Source organism: Desmodus rotundus, chromosome 9 (assembly GCF_022682495.2).
Source record: "Desmodus rotundus isolate HL8 chromosome 9, HLdesRot8A.1, whole genome shotgun sequence".
Taxonomy (NCBI): Eukaryota; Metazoa; Chordata; class Mammalia; order Chiroptera; family Phyllostomidae; genus Desmodus; species Desmodus rotundus.
In genome coordinates this window covers 34,876,205-34,902,751 of record NC_071395.1, presented here as the reverse complement: position 1 = coordinate 34,902,751, position 26,547 = coordinate 34,876,205, and the positions used below count along the sequence as shown (strand labels likewise).

The window sequence follows — 26,547 nt, the reverse complement described above, 5'->3', positions numbered from 1 at the left end:
GATCTTGAAGTCTGACTCTCCAGATTTTTCTACTTCAGAAAATTCTGGTCCTAAAATCTTATACTTGATGGGGCAGGGTAATGAGGAAAGAATTATAAGAGAAACTCTGAATTAACATATTAATGTTTGTAGTGTTAACACACACCCATACAGGATAGAAAACAGGGCTAAAGAGAAAATGGATTAACTCACCAATGGATGGAAAAATGCAATTTATACTGCGGATTTCATTCCCTTTCAGGTTTCAGTTCTGGAGTTAAAGCATGGTAATCACTGAACAGGCTCACTGACCTACAGCCTCTTAAAGGAATTGAAAACAATACTACATTAAAACAATTTCACTGCCACATTCACTTGGAATATATGGCAAATAATAGATTAGGGTGAAAAAGCTTTTATTTTTGTCTTGTTTTGTTTTTTTAAAAGAAGTGGAGGAACAGGGTATCTGATAAAATACAAACTTTTACCTTTCTTCTCCAAGATAAATTTGTGATATTATTTTTGGCTCCTTTCAACACAATTTGTTTTTGCCTTTAAAAACCAGGCATTATACAATACTTTGAGCTGACAATCATTGAGTCCCATATCTAATCGGACCTTTTACTGGAAAAAGGCATTCGTGTACGCATAATATTGCACACTTTACAAATATATATATAGTGAAAACGTAAAGAAACACAAGGAAAGGATAAAAAAACAAATTCAGCTAAGTGGTTAACTGTAGTAGAGAGAAAAGGGGTTAAAACCAAGAGGCAGTTCACTGAAGGCTTTAACTGTATTGGTAACGATTTGTGAAACTGAGTGATAGGTGAGTAAAAGTGTTTTACTCTTTAAACTTTCTGTGTACTGTGTTTTTAAGTTTTTGCTCATTTTTTAAAAAAACCTTATAAGAACTACTGCTCAAAGTAAACTAAAACCTGGGGTTCCAAATCAGTAGCCAAGGACTGAACCTGGCCCCCTGTTTTGTTTGGACCGCACAAGGTTTTGTTTTGGTTTTTAGTTGTAACTTGAATTCACCCCTTCAGGCAGGGGTGTGCAATCTGCAATTAGTCAGGGTCACCTCCATTTTCCTTACAGCAAATGAGTTCTTTAAAAGCACAAGAAATTGGAATGCTCATACACTGATGGTGGGAATATAAAATGGTGCAGCTGCTTTGGGAAACAAGCTGGCAGTTACTCAAAATGTTAAGCACAGAGTTACCGTATAACACAGCAATTCCACTCCTAGATATGTACCTAAGGGAAAAGGAAACCTGTCCACACAAAGACTTTTACACGAATGTTCACAGCTGTGGAAACAACCCAAGTATCCAACACCTGAGGAATGAATAAACAAAACAGCATAAAATGAAACATCTTCCATAAAAAAGGAATGTACTGATAAATGCTACAACAAAGGTAACCCTCAAAAACATTATGCTAAGTAGAAGAAGCCAATTACAGAAGACCACAAATTGTATAATTGTATTTATATGAAATGTTCAGAATAGGCAAATCTCAAATTTATGGGGACAGAAAGTAGATTAATAGGGTGATTAAAATGTCATAAAATTAGGTAAGGGTGTTCTTGCATGAGTTGGTAAATACATGTCAACCAGTGGTTGTTGGTGCCAATTCAAAAGCCAACAGGAGCCCCAATTTGGGGCACGGTGAAAGAGGAGTCTTTATTCAGAGCAAATAGCTCAATGGTGTTACCTTCCAATTAGAAAACAGCACAGGTGTGGAAAGCACTGCTGAGAGGTGACCCACAGGATGAGGTGGTCCTTGACCCCTCTCTGGCTAGTCAGTTCTGCTCTGCTCTGGTCAGTCTGGTCTGGGACGCCATGACCGCTCCACTCTACTCTGCTGAGCTGAGACATCTTTGGTGTCTCAGTTCCAACCTGGAAAAACGCAGTCTTCGATGGAAGGGGAAAGTGTGCTCCCCTGACCCAGAAGGGAGCTGACAGAGAAAAGTCCCCAGACCATGTAACTCAGTTGGTTAGAGTGCCATCCTGACACACCAAGGTTGCTGGTCCCATCCCTCTTCAGAGCACACACAAGAACCAACCAATGAATGCACCAACAAGTGCAAAATGCAGGAAGAAATCTCAATCTCTCCCTCCCCGCCCCTCCATCCCTCACCCCTCCTCCCCACTCTCTCCCTGTCTCCCTCCCTCTAAAATCAATCCATAAAAATTTTTTGGAAAAAAAAGTCCCTGTCCCTGGTCCCTGATTGGCTTGTTCTCATGCAAATGAGAACTCCAAATCCTCAGTTTCATTTATCCAAAATGCACTGTTCTGATTGGTCAAAATGGAGCTGCTCTGATTGGTCATTGAGGATGCCAATGAGGATATAGCTATGCAGTTCTGATTGGACAGGGAGAGTCTCAGCCCTATTGGCTGAAATGCGATTCCAGGAACTCCTATACGTGGGCTGGCTCAAGCAGCAGGGAGGTGGTTCAGTGTGGAAGTAGGCAGTTCAGTGCAGGTTTCTCCCTAAGCACAGCTTGAGTGAGAAGCCCTGTTCAGCAATGGCTGCTAGGCTCTGGTTTTTGTTTTTGTTTTTTAATTTGAGCCCAGACAGCCACCAGGAGCCCTTCTCAACAGGTATTTTCTTTGGCAGGATCAACATTAAAAAACCACTGAACTGTTCACTTTAAAGGAATGAATTATATGGCATGTATATCTTGGTAAAGTGGTTTAAAAATAAACAAAGATCCCCACTCACCTCTTAAAGTTTGTGAATTAGATTAACCCCTAAATGTGGTTCTCAAATTATGGTCTAAGAACTCCTGAGGGGTCCTGAGGTCAAAACTATTTTCATAATACTGAGAAATTTGCCTTTTCACTGTGTTGATATTTGCATTAATGGTGAAAAACAATGGTAGGTAAAACTGCTGACACCCTTGGCACAGGGACACTAAAGTATACCAGTTTTTGGTAGTCGTCCCATTCTTTATCACCACACCCTGCACCAAAAACACAAAGTCCTTTTCACTTCAAAATGTCCTCAATAAGGGGTAAAACTTATTAATCTTATTCAATCTCAACATACACATCTTTTTAATATTATGTGTGACGAAACGGGAAGTAGCTATGAAGCACTTCTGCTGCAGACCAAAATATAAAAAATGTGATTATATGAGTTGTGAGCCAAACTAGTCATTTTAATAGAAGTGTTTTTACTAGAAACAACTATTGGTTCCTATGGGAAAAGCCTTCCAAACTCACCTATACATAACTTTTATAACAAAACTTTCATAAAGTGGAGGCAGCCATTCTCCATGGGAAATCACACCTTACTCCCTTTGAAAACATTTTAAGTATCTTAATCAACCTTTTGGTCTGAGTTAGCAGGAAAGGCCTGTTTGGCGGGTAGAGGAAGGAATGAGGCAAAAGGCAGGAGATAAAACTTAGCCTAAGGAACTATTTTGAAATCTTTCCCTTTAGGCACTCACAAAGATAGGTCTGGTCACGTGACCTCCTGTAGTCAAGGAATCCCAGAAGAAGGGACACACGCTACCTTTGCAGAGGGAGAGGGGAAGGAGGGTTGATGGCGATGGACGGAGACCTGACCTGGGGTAGCGAACACACAATGCAGTCTACAGATGCTGTATTGTAGAATGTGCACTTGAAACTGGAAATTTTGTTAACCAGTGTCACCCCAACAAATTCAATAGAAAGGAAAAAAATAAAGTTAAAAAAAAGAAACCATTTTATCCTACCATGGTGATAGACTAACTAGTATTAACATTTTAGTACAGAATAAAATGCTAATACGTTTTAAAATATAATTCGAACAAAATAAGGCTTAAAGATTTATTTTGTTATTTAAAAGGGGACTGTTATACATTATGGTACTATTGTAATTAGTTCAAAAGGGAATGAAAATACTCCTAAATGCTAAGAATCACACACTGAAAATTACATTTGTAGAAATCTACTAAGAATAGTTAACAATTTGGTCATTTAAAAGATGATTGTACATATGTTGCAATGAAACCTCAAAGACCAATGTAGAAAACTAATCTGATGCAGGACAAAGAGGTAATTCCAAAAAGACATTTAGTTGTACTAGTGGTATAAGCAGTGTCGCATGAGGAAATAAATAGAGCAAATCTACCAGAGTGTATCCAGTACTATACGTATAAGAAAAAGACCGATCTGGTGGTATATTTTAGTCACTAGAGTGTTCAAATCGCATGCTGTGGAATAGAAAGAGTTCATCTTTAATCTTTTCCATATTTGATAAAACGTCCCTTTGTTCTTACCCATGTTCACTAGCAATATTTTGACCTGGTTTCCCAAGTTAGTTGATACTAAGAAGAGAAGCGCAGATTGCAAGGATTAATATTTCATTCACTATAAACATAAAATAAAGGGCCCTATCTCTCTAACAGATGGCATGTTAGTCCCTAAGAGCCCTGCCCCATCAACACTGGGCAAACTAGAGAAAATAAAATTTCTGACTTTGCAAAGCTGCAATTTTTATAGGGCTAGGTAATTTCTTTTTTTTAAAGATTTTATTTTATTTATTTTTAGAGAGAAAGGAAGGGAGGGAAAAAGAGAAGGCAAGAAACATCAATGTGTGGTTGCCTCTTGCATGCCCCCCTACCGGGGACCTGACCCGCAACCCAGGCACGTGCCCTGACTGGAAATCGAACTGGCGACCATCTGGTTCACAGGCTGGCACTCAATCCACTGAGATATACCAGCCAGGGCAAGCTAGGTAATTTCTTGATAGGCATGTATTAGTACTGAATTGAATACATGTTGGTTTAAAAATTTTTTACTTCCTTTATGAAGTTATAGTCTAGCTCATTAAACATACCATGGACTATAACTTAAATACAGGGCATAATAACAATAATGGTAATGCTAAAATAGTAGCGAACATTTATATAAGGTTCATTATAAATAAATAGGCACTGAAATTTTACATAATTTAACTTGTTTAATCCTCACAACAATGTACATGCAGGTACTATTGTAACCTCCACCTTCCAGATGAATAAACTGAGGCTAAGGGCCCCACAGCACACATGTGAAGTGGTGTGGTTGCGATTAAATCCAGGATATCTGGCTCCAAAGTCAGCATTTTTAATACCATTAGCCCTTTACTATTCAATTTTCTGAATTTTAAGCATCTCATTTTTCAAAACAGTTTTGAAATTCCCTATATATCATAGCAAAAATGTTTCCCAAATCCCCCATGATTTAGCTGTTGAATTGGAAATGGTTTACCTATTCATTTAACCATGGTTTCTATCAGTTTTAATGTGCATAAGCATCAAATTATAAAACTTTAAGTTAATGCAAAATTAATCAGAAAAAAATATATAAACAATTGTTTTAAAATGTATGTTCATTTTCAGCATATACTAACTTCAGTTGTTGAGTTATATATATATATATTAGTCACAGTTTTAGCCCTGGCTGGTGTGGCTCAGTAGATTGAGTACCAGCCTGCGAACTGAACGGTCGTCAGTCCGATTTCCGATCAGGGCACATGCCTGGGCTGCAGGCCAAGTATCTCTCACACATTGCTGTTTTTCTCCCTCCATTCCCATCTCTCCAAAATAAATAAATAAAATCTTTAAAAATAAACAAAGTTAGTCACAGTTTTAGATTAGTAGAACTGGATACTATTGTAAAAGCAAAGATATTATGGCTTTTAAAGAAAAAATTTAACTTGAGCCTTTCTGACTAGTGACTCAAACTGACTCAAATCACTTACATGTTAATTTCAAATCCCTGGCTCTCTAGCTTTATATAAAATAACTTGTTTCATGGATCAGTCAGTCGTTCTATAAGCTGAACTATATTTAATCTCATATCATATAAAATAGTATTTTAATTTGTGCTTTCTTGTTTTTCCTCAAATTTAATGAAATGAACCGCTCCATTTCAAAATTTCCATTTTTTTCTTTTGACCTTGATATTAGATTAAAGGAAAAAGCGCTTCTCATGAGGTGGTCTTTTGTCATACTAGTAATGTTCTTGTTTTCTTATCTGGGTGCTTGTTACAGGGCATGTTTAACAAGCACACCCTATAACAAAAATCCAGCAGGTTACATACGCCTTTTCTACATGTATGTTATATACTTCAATAAAAAGCTGTCTTTTACAAAAAGCCGTGCTTCTTAACACTACTTCACAGAAGCCCATTACGTATTGGCCTTACTGGGAGTTGTCACTGCTTTTATCAGACGGTACTCCATGACACCCAATTTGAACCTTCAGCACGTGGGGGGAACAGAGTCATGGGAGACATTCTACGGAACCAGAAAGTGCTATTTAATTCTTTCACAAGTCCCCAAGATTTAATGATCTCAAAAGAAAACCTTTCTTTTTTAGCTTCTATGTGCTTCTTTTTTTATTGTCACAGCAACCTTACCAGGTAGATGCTATGATATACTTGTGGTAGACTGTTTTCCAAAGGTAACACATCAATACGTATCCCGTCCCAACTGTTTTTTTTTATGAGACAATGAAGCTCCTATTGTGCATTGAGAGATGAGTCTGTTTCCTCTTCCTAAAACCATGTAGCTTCGTATCAGCCTTGAGCAGGGAAATGTGACAGAAGTGACGCTGTAGGACACTCAAGGTTAGGACATTAAAAACAATACTGCGTCCACCTGGCTTTCTCACTTTCTCCGAGATGCCTGTTCTTGAAACCCGCCACCAGACTGTGAGTAGGTTGTTCTGCCCACTCTCCCAGTGACATCTTCAACCAACAAGTAGCATCAACTACCAGACCTGGGTGACCGAGCCTTGTCCAGATGACTGCAGCCCCAGCCTTCAGGTCTTCCGGTGAGGCCCCAGACAGCATGGAGCAGAGACAAGTCCCACTGTGCCCTGTCTGAATTCCTGATGCACAGAAACCATAAAATAATGAATGACTGTGGTTGAAGCCACTAGACTTCTGAGGTAACTGGTTATGCTGCCATAGAAAACTAATACTTTATAAGTAAGGGACACAGGTAAGGAACCATGCTAGCAACTGGCGAAGCCAGAACTGAAATCTATTGTCAGTCTATGTATAAAGCCCAAACTCCTTCTACCATAAGCTATTGCCAAGTTTTTTCAGCGGTGCCCACATTTCCAAATAAAGCTATAGTCTAAAGATTAAAAAGTTGAAGAGCAATAAACAGCCCCCAAAATTAATGATTTCAATTAATACTTAGGACAATAGGTCATTCAATTAGCAACCTCAAAATCCCAGGATCATTTTTGACACATCTACACCCTTCACACTCTACTAACAGCATATCTGATGGTGCCCAAATGCTAGAGATGCTGAAGAACTATCTCCCCGTCAGTAACAATAAAGCTGGCCACTCATAAAACACTTTACAAAGCACTTGAACAATAATCACTAATTTGATCTCCAGAAAACACCTCTATGAGACAGGTAAAGCAGGCATCACACAGGTGAGACTCAAGAAAGTTAAAAATAGCTACAATAACACAGTTAAGTAAGAATTCTATTTCAGATAGAATTAGTTTTGTTCGGACTCCGAGTTGAGTGCTTTTGTCAACTCGGTTCAACTCAACTCCAAAGAACATTCATGGTGTATGTGTCTCTACATACAACATTGTTTCTCCAAGTACTTACGAAGTCCCTACTTTGTGCAAAGCATCACAGCAGGCACTGTCTCTCTAATTTGTGCTCTCCACTTCTGGGATCAGTCCCAAAACATCTCTGATAGAGCTAATCTCTATAAAAGAGCCAGTCCTTCCCCACTTTGACCCGTTCCCTACATTCCCAACTGACAACTTCTCCTGATCCACTTCCTTAATCACAATATTCAAATAGGGTCAAAGGTGACATCTTACCCATACAGGCCAAATTTCCTAATCTGCTTTCAAGGTCTTCTATAATCTGATCCCAGTTTATTTCATTAAACTAATTTCCCTCCATTTACTGAGATAAAACTAATTAATCAATTCCTTCTTCCTCAAATTCACTTTCTTTACATCTTCTTGCCCTCCCTCTTGTTCATACTATGGTCCAAATCTGAAAGTGATACTCAAGTATCGCCCCCAAACCCTGACAGAGAGTCCCTTCCCTCTAAGGCCTCAACTTCTACTGGAGAGCTACAATGAACAATCCAAAACAATACATAATAATTGAATTGGGCCGTAGAGATTATGGAGTACAGGAATCTAAAAAAGAATCACTAAGGGAGGCTGGCAGGAATGCCTTCGGGTAGAAGGCAGCACTTGAAATGGGCTGACTGACATATAGGATTCAAACTGGCAGAAGTAAAAGCAACCCAAGCAGGCACAACCTACAAGCCTTCCCTTCTGCCCCACTTCTTCCCATTTACATCTTACTTAATCCTGCAGCCTGTACTGACTCCTCCAAAGAGCCTTCCTCAGTTACTTCACCATCTAATCTAAGCCCTCTTCTCTGAGCTTCTCGTATAATCTAAAACAACGCATTCTGGCACTTAGTCGTTCCATATTACAGAGAGACTCATCTCATCTCTGCGACCGGACAGCAGTATGTCTCTACACAGCAAGCATTCAGTATTTGCGAAGATGAACTCAGTTCAATAGCCACTGTGAATTTCAGTCATTTAAAAATCCATTGATCATAACACTGTTTCTCAACTTACCGGGCATCTCCTTTGGAAAGATTAGTATTTACAGGATTAAGAATAACCTTGTTTGCATCTACATCCACCACACATTTGGTATGCAAGTCAATTTCTGCAGATAAAAAAAAAGGAAAAATAGTCATTTTAAAGTAATTTATTTCAGAAAAAGCACTTGACAAAAATCCAACACTCTTTCATGAGAAACACACTCAAACTAGGAACACAAGGAAACTTCCTCAACCTGATAAAGATCATCTACAAGGAACTGCAGCTAACACTGACCTTAGTGGTGAAAGACTGCCCGGCTTACCCCGTAACGTCAGGAATAAGAGAAGGATGTCTATTACTGCTATTCAGTATCGCACTGGAAGCTCTGGTCAGGGCAGTCAGGCAAGAAAAACAAATCGAAGGCATCCAGATTGGAAAGAAGTAAAAGCATGTCTATTGGCAGATGATATGATCTTGTGTACAGAAAATCCTAAGGACTCCACTAAAAAACTACCGAAATAAGTAAGTTTTGCAAGGTGGTAGAACATAAGATCGAAATACAAAAACCAGTAGTGTTTCTATTCACTAGCAATGAAAAATCCAGAAATAAAGTTAAGAAAACAATCCCATTGATAATAACATCAAAAAGATTTAAATACTAAAGGAAAAAATTAAAAGAAGTGTAAGACATGTACACTGAAAATTCTAAAACACTGTTCAAAGAAATAAAGACAAACAACTGGAAGGACATTTATGTTCATGAACTGACAGACTTAATACCATCAAGATGGTAATAATCCCCAGAGTGGTCTAGAAGATTCAAGGCAATCCCTATCAAAATCACAGCTGGTTCCCCCCCCAAAAAATTAACAAGCTGCTCCTCAAATCTATATGAAAATGCATGAGATCCAGAATAGCCAAAACAATCTTGAAAAAGAAAAGCAAAGTAGAAAGGCTTTATTCACCAATTTCAAACTTACTACAAAACTACAGTAATCAAGACAATGTGATACTAACATAAGGACAGAAGGACAGACAGACAGATCAATGGAACAGAGACTCCAGAAATACAGTCACATTTACAGCCAAATGATTTGACAATGGTGCAAAGACAATCTAATGGGGAAAGTATGGTCTCTTCAACAAACGGTGCTGGTATAACTGGATACCCATGTGCAAAAGAATGAAGTCAGAGCCCTTCCTAACACCACACTCAAAAATTAACTCCAACAGATCATAGACATACATGTGTAAGCGCTAAAACTATCAAACTCTCTGAAGAAAGCATAAGGGTAAAGCCACATGACTTGCAGTTTGGTAATGGTTCTTACCAAAAGCACAAGAAACAAAAGAAAAAACAGATAAATTGGACCACATCAAAATGAAAAATGTCTGTGCTTCCTGATGTGCACCAAGAGAGTAAAAAGATAACCCTCCCACACAACAAGAACAAAAAAGACAACCCACACAATCAAGAAACTGTCTGTAAATCATATCTCTGATAGGGACTTGCATTGGAAAATAGAAAGAACTCTTACAACTCAATAATAAAAAAAAATAATCTAATTTTTAAATGGGCAAAGGATCTAATAGACATCTCTTCAAAAAAGAAACAAAAATGGCCAATAAGCACAAGAAAAGATGCTCAACATCATTAGACACCGGGGAAATGCAAATCAAAACCACAGTGAAATAGCACTTCACACCACTAACAAAACTATAGTCAAAAAGACAGAGAATAACAAGTATTGGCAAGGATGTGGAGAAACTGGAACCTTCCTATATTACTGGTGGGAACGTAAAATGGTGCAGTCGCTTTGGAAAACGGCCTGGCAGACCCTCAAAATTTAAACACAGAGTTAGCATATGACCCAGCAACACCCACGGGATCTGGCAGTCTCAAAAGTTAAACACAGAGTTAGCCTAAGACCCGGCAATTCCCACTCCTAGATATACACCCAAGGGAAATGATAACCCTTGTCCACACAGAAGTTTGTAAATGAATGTTCATAGCATTATTTTATGTCTATTCATAACGGCCAAAAAGTGGAAAAGCCCCAACCGTCCATCAACTAATCAATGGATGAAAGTGGAGAGCCATAAAATGGAACTGTATGTGGCAATTACATAAGTACCGATCCATACTATAACATGGATGAAGCCTGTGCTAAGTAAAGAAGCCAGTCCCAAGAGACCATATATAGTATGATTCCACTTATTCCAAATTTCCACAACAGGCAAATAGAGACAGAAAACAGACTCGTTATTGCCGAGGGCTCGGGAGTGACTGCTAGGAGGTATGGTTTTCTGTTGGGGATGATGACCCTGTACTGAAATTGATTATGCTGACATTTGCACACTCGGAATAAGCATAATAAAAACCACTGAATTGGTTGATTGGATAACATGTAAATTATATCTCAACAAAGCTTTTTTTAAAAAACATATAGGCGATGTTTATGTTCTCATATTGTTACAGTCTTACATTTTTCTGACCTGACGTATGAAACTGTTTCTGTTTGCCTTATACCCACTACCCAAAGACATTATCTGAGAAAGGAACTGTACTACGCTGGAGTCATTTTGTACTTCTCACAGAACGTAGGCCAGATGTCATACTACCAGTATAACTTTAAAGTACTTACACTGCTAGGAAATGTCATTTCTTTTTGTTGTTGCGGTTTTAAACTTATATAACTGAGGCAAATGCCAAAAATAAATAAAAATTCCCCTCTTGTGCCTGCCACAACTCAGCTTTTGTTGTATCAGTTATTCTACATTGGTTCTCAAAGATATAACCTAGAAGTACAAAAATAATTAGTGGTCTTTCTTTTTAGCCAGTACATTTTTCTGGCAAAGAGAACTGAAAGGGAAGCCTCACAGCTGTTCTACCTAGGTGTGGAAGACCAGCCATCAAGCAGCATATGTCCCACTTAGTCAACTACCATAAACTCTAATGCTTTGTGTTTAAATCCTCTCTAGACCACACCAGAAATGCAGCAAGAAAGTCTCAGCCACACTGCAAAAACTTTTCAAACATGCAATTTTACTTCCTCCTTTTCCTTAGGTCCAGAGCTCAACAAACTGTATCGGCTGGCCCCTTACAGTCGAATCTGTATTATAACAAACGCATTATCAACTCTCCGGAAACTGTACTGTGACTCAATCTATCTCACCATTCACCACAAGGTTGGTTATTAGTTTCTTGCAAGAACGTTTGGTCTGAGCAGAGGAGCTGCATGTATAGTTCTGTATACATAAGTACACATCTCGAGTGCATGCCTGAAAAACCACAAATCAAGTACCGCCCTCCCCAAGTAGTGCTCTGCCTTCATTTCAAATGATCTGGAATTGAGGAGCGATCCAAACATTTTTTCTTCAATATTTGTATGCTTTTCCCCTATCTTCTTCACAGGTCTTTTCTCCTCCCCTTCATGACTTCATCAGATAAAACTAATAATTTGTAAGCATTAAATGACGTGAAAAAGGGCCCTGGCTGGTGTGGCTCAGTGGACTGAGCACCAACCTGCGAACCAAAGGGTCGCCGGTTCAATTCCCAGTCAGGGCACATGCCTAGGTTGCGGGCCAGGTCCCCAGTAGGAGGCACACGAGAAGCAACCACACATTGATGTTTCTTTCCCTTTCTTTCTCCCTCTCTCTAAAAATAAATAAATAAAATCTTTAAAAAAATATAAACAAAGAGAAAATTTTAAAAAAAAGACATGAAAAAGGAACCAATCCATGGAAAACCCTATATAATACAAAGAATTGCCTAATAACTAATAATATCCAACCTAAATTCATTTTGCCCTCAAGAATGCAATACTTGCCCTGGCTAGTGTGGCTCAGTTGGCTGGAGCATCATCCCATAAACTGAAGAGTCACAGGGCATGTGCCTAGGTTCTGTCCCCAACTGAGGCAAGTACATAAGCAACCAATCAATGTTTCTCTCCCTCTCTCTCTCCCTCCTCACCCTTCTCTTTCTCTAAAATCAATAAGCATGTCCTCAGTGAGGATTAAAAAAAAATGTAATACTTATAAGTATCCCTACATCTAACTTACATCAAAGGTGGCCTTTAAAATGTAAACAACTATCTTTACTGCTTTATTAGCTCAATTTTAATTACCAAACAAAATCCCCACCCCAGCTCTGTTGATTGACACATAGATATTAAAAGAAGGCTTTTCACAAGACTGTTTAGAATATGGGTGGAATGTCTAGGACACACACCCAAGCAAATAAATGAGTTAGATTTGAAGAGGGTCTAAGGCTCAGGTATATGACAAGCATTTTAATACAAAATGCTATAGCTAGTGTACCATCAAATGCTACTAACTGGTTGAATTAAATTATACTGCGACAAGATTCTACATATGTCACTCTCTCCATGAAAAACTTCTTGCTTTACATGGCTAATCACAAGCAAAGCAGTGATTAAACAGCAGTAACAAATTTAAGTCTTAAATTTAATCTGAATTTAAAAAAAATTTTAATAAAACACCAAACTCCAAAAGATAAACATCTTTCTCTTCATTTAGAACAATACTTAGATTAAAAAGATAAGGATTAGCCGCTATTCACTGCCTTTACAAAAATAGCAATGAAGTACACTCATGTTCATATCATCATTATTCACAAAAGCCTAAAGGTGGAAGCAACCCAACTGAATACTGATGAATAAATGGTAAACAAGATGTGGGTATACATTTAACGGACTATTATTCAACCTTAAAAGGGAACATAATTCTGCTAAAACACAGATGAACCTTAAAGACATTATGCTAAGTGTAATAAACAGTCACCAAAAGACAAGCATTGTATGAGTCCGCTTGTCCACGGTGCCCAGCAGTCAGATTCAGAGTCAGGGAGCCGGGTGCCAGGGGCTGGGCTGAAGGGGTGATGGGGAGTTGATGGTCCACAGGAAGCAGTTTTCCGTTTTGCAAGATACAAAAGTTCTAGAGCTGAAAAGTGGCGATGGCTGCACAGCAACGTGAGTGTACTTAATGCCACTGAACTGTACACTTAAAAATGGTTTAAGATGCTAAGTTTTATGCTATATACACTTTACCACAATAAAAAAACAGCACCAAATACTCATCGTTATTATAATAAGTAACACATGGACAACAGTTCATTCCTAGTGAAGTCTAAAATAATGAGATTGAGATTTAATTTGTACTATGTCTGGAAACCAATAAAAAACCAGAGTCACGTTAAAGTCAAGTAGTACTTTAAGTTCATGTCATGACTAACCAAGTTTTATTTATAGCACTCAGAACCATGAATGCTTTGAGGTATCCACGAGTCCTGAAAACAAAGAAAAAGAAAACTTCACTAACATTAAAGATGCCATATTATTTCCCAAACAGGATCCCTTTCTAGGTCAAGATCCTCAAGTTGAATATTAAAATATGTTCAGCTGACAGTACAGCTTACTCAGCCAGCAATTAGTCACCTTGCCAAATTAGCAATAATTGAAACAAGTCTTTCTTCAATGCATAAATCAGCTGTGGCTTGTCCCCCAGTGACATCATAGTGAACGACGGGCAGGACCGGGAGACGCCCTCCATAAAGCTCATGTTCCGTCTGAAAACAGGCATCACTCAAAATGTGGACAAAGTAACTGAGCTGCCTGTTTAGTAATCTGCTTTTCTAACTCCCCAGAAAATTAATAATTCTTTCCAAAACAAACCCACTCAGAAATATAAATGTACCTCCCTTTTCCTACCAGTCACGTTCCTAAAGAGCTAACTGTAACTTACTGTTAAGTTCACAATTTTTCAAAGGAAAAGAGTAACTTATTTGTAAGACTCACATTCTAATTAAACTGTAAACTTTGCATGCTATAATATATGGTTCTATTTTCAACTAATTTGTGTCACATGCCTAACACTTTTATATGTCTATGCATGCTCATATAAATAAAATATTCATCGTTAATATTTCATGCATAAAGGCCTCGTTTTCCCAAGTGGAATGTGACATTATTGGCAGCATAGGGAGTATGACTTATACTTACTTACTATACTTATAACCTGCTTATTTAGCATCCCGTTAAGGCCCACTGACCCAGGGAAGAACAAAATTATGTGATGCCACGTAGGTAAAAAGCAAACTGGTGGTTTGCTTGCTGGTAAGAGATATATAAAATATCCTAATAGCCTAATTTTATGTTTTTACCAGTGAACATGAGAATCTATTCAATAAATAAGAGATAAAAATATAAGCTCTAATATGACTAAAGAAAAGACTGAGGAATGAGGGAAGACCCAAGACAGGACAGCTGATAAGGGAAATAGAGTTTATAGTATGAAAATAATTAAAATATGTGGCCCAAAATATAAAATGTGTACATTCAAAAAACTAATCAACTTTACGGGGTTAGGAAATAGGTATTGAAAAACTTACAAGGCAAAACCAGGATAGCCAAAACTATCTTGAAAAAGAAGAAGAGAAAGACTACATTCACCAATTCCAAACTCACTACAAAGCTCCAGTAATCCAGACAGTGTGGTATAGGATAGACAAGTAAGTCAATGTTACAGAACTGAGAGTCCAGAAATATAATGTCAAATTTATGGCCAACTGATTTTCAACAAGGATGCCAAGGTAATCCAATGGGAAAAGTATAATCTTTTCAACAAATGGTTTTGTGACAAGCGGACATCCACATTCAAACGGACCTCTACCTCACACCACATTCACAAATTAACTCCAGATGACCTAAATGTAAGAACTAAAATTATAAAACCCTTCAAAGTACACACATGCAAAAATCCACATGACCTTGGGTTAGGGAATGGTTTCTCAGACACAACATCAAAAGCATAAGCAACAGAAGGAAAAACAGATACACTAGACTGGACCACATCAAAATGAAAAACTTTGTACTTCAAAGGACACCATTAAGAGAATGAGAAGGCAACCCACAAAAATCAAGAAAACATTTGCAAATCATGTATCTGGTAAGACACTGATATCTAGAATGTATAAAGAGCCCTCACAACTCAATAATAAAAAGACAATCCAATTTCAAAAATAGGGTTTGAAGAGAGATCTCTCCCAAGATATACAAATGGCTAATAAACACATGATATGGTGCTCAACAGCACTAGACATCGGGGAAACGCAAATCAAAACCACAGTGCGAGGCCACTTCACGCCCGCTGGGAAGGCAATAATAAAAAGAGGGAAAACAGCAAGTGCTGGTATGAACATGCAGAAACTGGCACCTTCATATGTTACGGTGAGATTGTAAAATGGCACAGTCACTTTGGAAAACACTTTAACAGTTCCTTGCAAGTTAGAGTTACTATATGACCCAGCAATTCCACTTCTATGGATACACATACCTAAGAGAAATGGAAAGGTACATCTACACAAACTTATATACAAATGTTCATAGCCGTATTACTCATAATAACCAAAAAGTGGACACAAAGCAAGTGCCTATCAACTAATGAATGGGCAAACAAAATACAACATATTCACATCACAGAATATGATTCAGCTTTAAAAAGGAATGAAGGATCGATTCACACTACAACATGGATAAGCCCTAAATACGTCACGTGAAAGAAATCAGATACGAAAGTCCACATATTGTGTGATTTCATTCATATGAAATGCCCAGACTCGGCAAATCCATAGAGATTTGAAGCACATTAGTGGCTGCCAGGGGCTGGGAGGATGCGGAGGGTATTGGAGTAGGGGGTGGGTGAAGAGTGACTGCTAACGGGAGAGGGTCTCCCTTTGGGATGATGAAAATGCCCTGGAACTGGACAGCGCTGATGGTTGCACAACTCTGCAAATACACTAGAAGCCACTGAATTGTATGCTTTTGATGGGAATTCAATCTTTAAAAAATGTTAGAAGGAATGACCCCACTGCACTCAACAGATATAAAATATGGTTAGAATCCTTCAACCACATTTCTACAACACTCATGACTCTGAAGATCTCAGCCAACCCGACTCTTTTTACTCTTAATTAACATTCTCACACTCTACCTCAAGAAAGTTAAGCACTCCAGGGCTTTCCCATTATAAAATTATCCTCTTCCACTCATACTGCAAAAATTTCCCTCCTGGAAATTTTTTTCTCCAACAGTCTCAAATTTTTGGCTCTTTCTTTATCTAACAAAGCTCAAACATCTCCCAGACTTAAAAAATAAATGGCCTGCTCCTAACTACACTGCTGGATACCACTCTTTACCCTTCCCTTTTACGTGGGGCCTCTTGAAAGAATCTTCATGTAGCTCACTGCCTCCATGCTGGCATGCCCACTATTTCTCAGCTCACTACCAGCACGCCGAGACTCATTCATTCAGTCAGTCAAAATTATTCTCCTGAAAATTACCACTGACCGCCATCAAGCCAGATCCACTGATGACAATTCAGTGTTATCATACGTGCTCCTCCTGTGATATCTGACTTACTGACCTTTTTAGGGACACATTTCCCCCCCTGTAATAACTTCCACATTACTTTTCACCTGCTTCTCCTTATGTCTTTCTTCTTGGCCTCTGTGTTCTCCTTCCAAATAAAAAACATACCTTACTTAGGTGTTCTATCTTCTTTACAGTAATGACTCCCAAATCTACATGGACGTCCAGTCCCTTTGTTTCAGACTCCCATATACAATAGCCGTCTAGATCCATTCAGACTTGGCTGAACTGCAGACACCTAAAGGTCAACACGTCTGTTGAGTTTCTTCTGGTGTGCACTTATATTTTACTTGTAGTTATAGGTGTGGTACATGCACCACATAAGCACTGACTGAATACTCTGGAATATCCAAAAATAGAACTCATCATTTTCCGTTCCTCCACCATAAAACCGGCTTCTCCTGTACTTCTGATGTCAGGTAATGAATGGCACCAGCATTCATTCACTTAGTCATCTTAATCAGAAGCTTTGAAGTCTTCCTAGATTTTTTAAATTTCACCTTGACACGTTCTATCTGGATAAATCTAGAATGCAAAGCCACAGAAGCTCTTTACTCAGCCCATCTCTTGGAGATACGCTTGCCGCCAGTAACTTTGCAGGACTAGTTCTTCCTTCAGGGCAAAGAGCAGGCTTCCTCACCACCTTACAGCAATGGATTCTCCAAGCTCGGTATTCCTCAGACACAACACAAATCCACTGCCGGCACAGCATCCGCCTGGGCTCCTCCACATCAGCCCTGTGGAATCTGCAGGCCATGGGAACTGTTCATGCCGCTTGCTGGGCCATCAGTAAGTCTTGGACCCAGAAGTCCCATGTCTTCTACCAGCATCCGTGAAACAGTAGCAAGTTAACTTATTAGTTTGTGGGCACAGTAAAGACACACAGAGTAATTTATCTTCCTAAAGCATCACTTTAACAGTGCCACTGCTCTATTCAAAACCAACAGTCACTGTACTCCTCAAACCAGGACACCCTTCTTAATCTCCTGTACCTCACTTGAATAACTTCCTATCTGTCTACACACCATAAACCTCTCTACTTCAGTAAAGGTGACTTGCATCACGCTTCTCATCCCTCACTCCCTGTATTCCTCCAACTTTTCCAAGAAAGCGCAGAATTCAAGGGCTTGAGCTCTGGAGTTGAACTGCCTAGGTTCCAACTGCCAGTTTCTCCACTTGGTAGTTACATGATTTGGGGCAAGTTGTTACACTTGCTTAAATTCCCGTTTTCTCATCTGTAAAATGGAATTACAGTATTAATCCTTCCTAGCATTGTTGTGAGGATTAACTGAAATAATCTAATTCAGTGCCGGGGATCATGTCAGCACACAGTTACCTCTCAGTAACGTTAATTACACACATACTGTCTCCTTCCTGCTGTCTGAATTTTTACATCTAATCTCTTCGCTGTTCTTGCAAATATCTTGCTAATGCCTACATCCATGTTTGCTAATTCCTACAATTCCTCTTGTGCACCCCAAATGCCTTAACTTCCTCCCCGCCCATTGTCTTCAGCTCATTCCTCATCATTCTGAAGGCCCCCTCCCATTTCTTTAACTCGCAATGTGTTGTCATCATGGCGTGTGTGCATATACTCTTATAACTGACCCACCCGTGCATCTCTTATTACTAACAAGGCAGTGAGCTCCTTTGGGCAAAGATCATATGCTTGTGTATCCTGCACACCTTTGAAAATTATGTAAATTCAGGAATGCAAAATCCTCTTAGAAATCATCATGTCCTTCCTAGCCAGGTAGCTCAGTTGGTTAAAGCATTGAAGCCAAGGTTGTGGGTTCAATCCCTGGCCAGGGCATATAAAAGAATCAACCGATGAATGCATAAATATGTGGAACAACAAAAATTGGTATTTCTCTCTCTCCCTTCCTCCCTCTCTCTCTCTAAAATCTATAAATTAAAAAAATATATAAATGATCATCATCTCCAATATAATAGTAAAAGTACAGACTTTAATGGCAAAGTAGGTGAAATTTAAGCTCTAAAATAGTGGTTTTGTAATTCTGGGTAGTTAACCTCTTTGAGAATTCTCTTCAATAGAAATTCTATAGCTACTGTTTTTAAAGGGTTTTTTTTTGAAGAATAAAATAACTAATAAAAAGCACCTAACTCTATAGTTCACAAACAGAAGCTCTCAAAAAGTAGCTATTATTTTTTCTTCAATCAACCTGCATTAAATTTAATGAGCTAATCAATACCATCTTTTAACGATGTTTACAGCTTTGGAGAGTTAAAGCCCAGTCCCAATTAATCCATGGACTGTGTCTCAGAGACCAGTTAGCCTCGCACACTTCCCCACAGATTACACTGCCAAGGTTTTTAAAAACGTGCTCTACACAAGGAGATTTGGTCAGCAAGCATAAGGATCAATAATAAATCTATTTCCCCTCAACAAGCATCTCAATTCATCTGCTTAATGAGTAGTTTTGTCAGTGGTTTCTTCCATCTTCAGAACTTAAAAATTGAAAAAGCTATACATTAGTCATTGTTTTATGGAGGTGAGGTAAGAGTAAATGCCAATTCAAACAAATTTTTATATTATTTTATTTTATAAAATTGTACTTTCTTCTCCAAAAGCCTCTGGCCCTAATGTGGATAATTTCCCATTTCAGTCATCAGAGGGTGGAAACAAAAGAATGTTGTAATAGACGTGTGTCTCATTCCGTTAGCGTATCAAGCAGCTGCTAGTAAAACAAGTATCTTCTGTTTTAGAAAACATGTCAGAAATTTCCATCCACAGTCATCTTTAACTCTAACATCAGTTCTCTCTGAAAAGGCTAAACTGCCACCACTGACCGGCCTCAGGGTCAAAAACACCTTCCTGTTTCAAACTCTGCAACCCTGCTCCTTCATTTCCTAAGGATTACTTGTTTCTTCACGGACTGCGGGCCTTCTAAACTTCCTCCTACTTCCTCAGTTTCACCTTGTTTTTTAACTCTTAAATTTTTTCAATTATAGTCGACATCCAATATATTAGTTTCAGGTGTACAGCATAGTGATTAGACACACATATAATTACAAAGTGATCTCCCGGAGAAGTTAAGTAGCCACCTGATGCCATATACTGTGTAATTATTACAATATTATTGACTATATTGCCCATTCTGTACTTTACATCCCCAGGACTACTTTTATGAGTGCCAATTTGTACTTCTTAATCCCTTTACCTTTTTCACCCAGTAACTGCCCCCCACCCCCTGCAACTCCTCTCCCTCCCAGCAACTATGTTTGTTTTCCGTTGTCTTTGTTAGTTTATTTTGTTTTTTAGATTCTACATGTGAGTGAAATCAAGTGGTATTTGTCTTTCTTTGACTGATCTGAAAAGGGAATCCTCATGCACTGTTAGGGGGATTGTACATAGGTGCGGCCACTACGGAAAACAGTATAGAGTTCCTCAAAAAGTTAAAAATAGAGCTACCTCATGACCCAGCAATTCCACTTCTGGATATTTATCCCAAGACATCCAAAACTCTAATTCGAAAAGATATATGCATCCCTATGGTCACAGCAGCACTGTGTACAACAGCCAAGATATGAAAGCAACTTCAGTTTTGCCTTGTCTTTTGACACACGACGGCTCACTTGGTTTTGACTGAAGCCATTCACGTGGCTTCATTTCCACCATGCTCTTACACGCTGCCCAGCATGTCCTGAATCAGTCATCTACCCAGGATTGCAATCTGCCCTGAGATCTGGCAATCTTTCTCCTTCGTGTTTGTGTCCGAGACCCACACAAAGCTCTAAAACAAGCTAAATTAGAGCACATGGACCAGCTACCCTAAATGCAGACTTCTGGGCCCAGCTGGCATCAGGGCTTCCTGTAATTTTGCCCTGACTTTTTAATCGCACTCATCCTTCTCTAGTCAACTTCAGAGAGCCCTCTCTCTGACAGGCTAAGCTTGTCTCTGCTGTCTAAACTTGCCTCGTTCATTCCTGTTTCTGTGCCTTTGCTCTCAGGCCATACTTCCTCCTCCAAGAACCAAGGCCGTTCCCTGCCTCCTCCTTGCACCCATTCCTCTCATAAGCTCCCTCCTCCAAGTTCAAAGTCCTCCCTCCCCAGGGAAGCATTCCCTAACCCTCCCCTTCCAGGGATCTTTCATTCCTCCAAACTCCTGCATTTCCCTATCACTCACCTGGCACTGAATCACCTAGCAATCTGCTAGGGGTGTTTACCTTTAAATCTTATCTTTTCACATGACAGTCATTTCCTCACGAGCAAGAGCCATAAAACACACTTTTAAAAAACTGAAAACTACAATACTAGACAACACCAGAAGTTTTTAGGAAATAAAATTCTCCCCCAAAAAACAATCAATCTCATTTTTTCACGTTTCTTTCTAGCCCTTGCCCATTCCTGTTTCCATTTTTATAAAATAGTAGTCATCACAGTAGACTGAACAGTAGATTGAATAGATTACCATAATAGCAAATTTAGTACAGTTACACATACCATATTACATTCTGCTTTTACTTCTAACACAGAAAACAGTCTTCCCTGTTAAATGGTTTTATTTTTCATCACTTTTAATAGCTATGTAATATAGTCTTTCCACTGAGATACCAGACAGTGATTTACTTATACAATGACTTCTACTAGATACTACATTCTTCTTTGTGACTTTCACGGCATCAGGATTGTAAAATGCAGAGTAAACCCTGAGAAATGCCTATTGAAGTAAATATATATTGCCCATACTTACTAACACCTGCAATAACCCATTTCACTGCTTTTCTAACTAAACTTCTAGTGTAATTTCTGATTTCACCATGCCAGGTAGACAGCATAGGCATTTTCCAAATACTTTTTATATAGATTTATTTATTTTGGTAGTTGATCTCATACATATTTAAACATGGGAAGCCCCTTGAGGAAAGGTAATAAGATCCCATAATATCTACTATAAGCTAGGCACAGAGAAGACACTCAATAAATATCTAATATTTTTAAACCACCTAAAGCTCCTAAACAGGAACTTTACGAATTCCTAAACAGGAAAGCATCCACTGATCTAAGCAGTACCATCAATTATGCTTGTAAAACTTGCAGTTCATTTAATAATTAGATTGATTAATTATGTATGAATTGGTGTTCTTTACAGTAGATAGAAGAACACAACCAGAGTTACCTGGTGAGTTGTACAAGCCTGAAACATAACATAAACGACAAACAGTATCTGTAAGCAGAACTTGGAGAGCTCACGACAACACAAGTTTACCCCTTTTTCCTTAGCTTCAGTTCATATTTCAGATGCACAAAAGCAAAATTAAAACTGTGCAACATTACACGTGCACGTGAACACAAAGCAGAATGGAAACAAGAAAGTGAGAATATGAATTGTCAAAATGGAAGGATGTCAGAGACTTTTTCCTTTATATTTTTTGTTTTGTTAGCAATGTTAAAATATGCAACAAGAAAAATATTCCAGACAAAAGCATATGGTAGCCATTGCAACTCTAATTTAGCAAAAATGACTGAAAGAAACACTCTTACTTTCATGATAAATGAGAAATAATAAACCAACTAGCTACCTTAACACCTAAGCACAGCAGATGCTGAATCACGTGAAGAACTTAATAGTTCACTAAAAGCTTCTTGCAAATTTCAAACAGTAGCTGATGTAATTCCAAATATCAAAGTCTATACAGCAAAAGTGCATCATCCCAGTAATCCATTCCCACCTCATTCTTATCTGTGAAGAGAGATTTCTAAGTTTGATTCCTGCACTAATATATTAAGAGAGAAACAATTACGACTAAAAGTTTATTTTATTTCCTATCTGTCATAATTATATGTTATTAGTTAATACATTAATTTTCCCAAAAGTAGTAACTGGTCAAAGCGATATGACCCTTTTCAAAATTATTGGAAATGAATATGGTTTGGGTTTAGCCCTTTTAAACAAACTTCAGCCCTGACTCGTGCTGCTCAGTTGGTTGGGCGTCATCCTGCGAAGGAAAAGGTCGCTGGTTCAATTCCCAGTCAAGGCACATGCCCAGGTGGCAGGTTCAGTCCCCAGATGGGGCGCATACAAGAGGCAGCCCATCCACGTTTCTCTCTCACGTGAATGTTTCTCCCCCACTCTTAAACATCACTGGCTTTAGGATTTCACTACACTGTGTCCCATAGCAACCTCTAGATTTATGTAAACAACTACTTCATGACAAACTAGAAATACAACCAATAGTCCATGTGCTTTCAGGAAATACAAGGCTGTGTACGAAACGGCACTAAACGAATGAGGCAGTTTACCACAAATGCATTTCTATTTGCCAAGTAATGGATCTATGTCTAAACCTTAAGTTTAAAATGCATTCGGCCAAAGGAAAAGCTAACATCCATTCCTTAGCTAAAATTACAATTCTATGCATCCCTCCGAACTCCGATATTGATAATTATTGCATCCTAATTAATGACAATTTATAAGAAAAAAGGATAGAACTTCCCCTCAAAAACTGAAACCCATGGTGGGAGGAGAGGAAGGATTCCATCTGAGATAGGTCTTTTGTGGTGGTTGGTTAACTGCTTCTTTTTAGCACTGACATATCCAAGATATTTTTATGAAAAAGAAATTTGAAGAATGTGCTAAAAATCATCCTTTCAGAATCAAATCCCAGATCAGTTATGTTTTCTGTGGCTTGTTTTTTAATTTTTTAAAGTTGTCCTAATCACTGCGATGGTAATAAACTTAAGGTGAATTTTCCTGAACACCGAAGAACAGACGCTTTTCAAAACTTTCAGAGTTCCTCCAAGTTCTTTCACTCTGTCCGAGCATCGAACTAGTGAGGCCAAGGCTAAACTAGTTTAAGTTCTTAGGGAAAAATTCTTCTTTGTCACCTATCATCCTTAAGCTGACCTAGCAAGGACAGAAGGAATCGCCAATTCCAAAAGAAGACAGAACTCCAAGATAAGAGATAAACCAACTCCCAAAAGAACAAACCAACAAAGTATATCTTAACTGGTTGATCTGTATGCCTCACTATATACAAAAGGCAGCAAAGAAAAGGAACACAGGAAAACAACGCATAACCTCTACATAAACTTAAGTAACACTTGATATAATGAACAAAGAAGTGGCAAGAACAACTTAGAACAGAGATTTTCAACCTTTTTAATCTCACGGCATGCGTAAACTAATGACCAGAATTCTACAGCACACCAAAAAATAGGTATAATTTTGATTAATTCACACCTGATGGCTATTGTTGTGTTGGCTGTTGTCATATTTTTATTTGACAATCTAAGGGAAAAGGGGTCAGTGCCCCTGACTAAACAGTCAGGTACTGCAGGTTTCAAAAATTCTTGAGGCACACGGGTTGAAAATCGCTGACATAGCACATGACTATGGTATTTACAAATGATTCTGATTAGCTAAGAATCTTTTGAAAAGTCATCTCCTGGGATTATAACAGTGACCCCCAATAATATAACCTTATACAGAAAGGGTTTTCAAATATATTATCTCATTTAAAGTAACTCACCCACACTAGTTAATCATAATCAAATCTCAGATCAGCTATGTTTTATGTGGCTTCGTTTTTTTAAGTTTTCTTAATCACTGTGACGGTAAAAAACTTAAAGTGAATTTAAATAAAGATGCCAAAACACAGCCCACCTTCTCCTTCAACTGCCATTTGGGGTTCTCTCCAGTCTATCTGACTGTCTAAAGAGGATTTAAAATGTACTTGGTTTATCTGCTTTCTCGACCCTCCCTGCAGAATGAAGAGAATGTCTGAAAGATACAGTTTCACAAGAATCTTGGCACTTAAAACTATTTATTGTTGAGAGATGACCAATATGACTTAAAGCAAAAACAAAACTTTCTCAATAGTCAAAAAAGTGGGGGTAGGGAGGAATCTCTTTTACCCAACGTCAATCAAAGTTATTTACAACTCCTTATGATCGTCCACATTAAAGGAAATAAAGTGAAAAAGCAACAGGAGAAATTTTTGCACTTGAGTTCTCTCTCAGGAGGAGTAAACCAAATTCCCTGCCATTTTTCCTGCCGCGGGTCACCAAAGTGCAGGTTTAGGGCGGCTGGGCTGGTGACGTGGGGTTTCGGGGTCACTGGCTGTACCGGCCAGGCCGGACCGGTGAGGACCCAAGGGGCGGGGGCAGCACTGACAGCTGGCGAGGAGACAGCGGGGAGTCCGCGAGGCAAGGGTCAAGGGGGAATGGTGGGGGAAGGAGGAAGAGAGCCCGGGCGGGAGAGAGACTCGGGCGCCCTCCTGGAAGGGCAGGGGAGGGCGAGAGGGCGAAAGGGCTCTGGGGCGGGTAGGGCGCGCCGGCGGAAGGGGCAGCGGACCGGGATGTGGGGCCCGTAGCGCCCTGGGACGCAGTGCAGACGAGGGGAGGGGCGTCCCGCACAGGCGGGGCGGGGGTGGAGGGACAAGGTTTCGGGGTGCGCGGGCCGCGCTCCAGCCCGGATGCGGACTCCAGGGGAGGGGCGGGGCGGCTGGACCCCACACGGCGGCCGCCGCGAAGGGGCGCACCAGGCACCTGCCGCCTTCTCTGCCGCGGCCCCGCGCGGGCTCCGTGCTCACCTCTTCGGTTCATGGGCCGGATCCGGACGGCCACTTTCACTTTGGAGTCTCCCATCCTGCCGCCGCCTCTGCCGAGATTCTTGCTCGGCTTCCGTCTGCCGTGGCCACCGGGCAACTCCTCGGGGCTGACCGGGCGGTAGGGGGCTGCGGCAGGAGGGGCGGGGCTTGGGGCGGGTCCTGTTGGGGGGCGGGGCGTCCCGCGGGGCTCCCGGGGAGACCCCGCTGCATGATGGGACTTGTAGTCCTAGAAGGTAGTCGTGGTCAGGTAGGTGGCGGTGGAGGGGGCGTGCGGGGAGAACTCCGGACGCTCGGGTCACAGGAGACCTTGTGAATGCCGCTCTGCTTCTGTACCATTCTTATCCTCCTAAGCTGTCAATGAGCTGGTGCCTCACCTAAGAACATACTATTAAATAATTGGAATTGGAGACCATGCAACCTCTTCAGACTCATTACCTGCCAACTTAGTGTTTGATTTCTGCCTCAAATTATTTCCTCTACTTAGATTGCCCTCCAGGCCTTGTTTACCGAAATCATCCTTCAAGACAAGTCAAAAGCTACCTCTTCTGGAAGTCTTTATAGTATACAGTATCGTATATACCACTCCACTCCCGGACCTCCGACCTCGTAGAAAGAAGGGGCAATCTACATAATAAAAACCCTTCCTCTTCTTTTCCTGAAAAGAAGTCCCTACCCCCTACCCCCCCACACCAAAAGTTGTCTAATAGTTCCCTCCTCTCACCCTTCTTCCTTTAAAATCTTTCCATTTTGTGCAACTCAGAGCTCCCTTCTGGTTGCTAGATGTGATGCTGCCCAGTTCACCGGTCACTTGGATGTCCAATATACTCGGTTGAATTTTGATTTTTGTTTGTCCGTTTGTTTTTAATTCAGACATGTCTGACTGTCTTAAGATGGGAAGTATCTAACAGCTCAAAATAAAAGTTTTAATCCTCACTGGAGGACATGCTTATTGA

At 39.6% G+C, this 26,547-nt stretch overlaps 1 protein-coding gene across 1 annotated transcript in view; it reads right to left on the bottom strand.

Moving 5' to 3' along the window:
* KIF13B (kinesin family member 13B) overlaps window positions 1–25,732 on the bottom strand; it is a 165,063-nt gene extending 139,331 nt beyond the window's left edge. Inside the window, exons 1-2 of the mRNA XM_053910793.1 lie at window positions 25,577–25,732; window positions 8,604–8,697 (exon numbers count right to left, since the gene is read on the bottom strand). Coding sequence (XP_053766768.1) covers window positions 8,604–8,697; window positions 25,577–25,631 — 149 coding nt within the window. The 5' untranslated portion in view covers window positions 25,632–25,732. The remainder of the gene's footprint in view (window positions 1–8,603; window positions 8,698–25,576) is intronic.
* Between the last annotated feature and the right edge of the window lie 815 nt (window positions 25,733–26,547).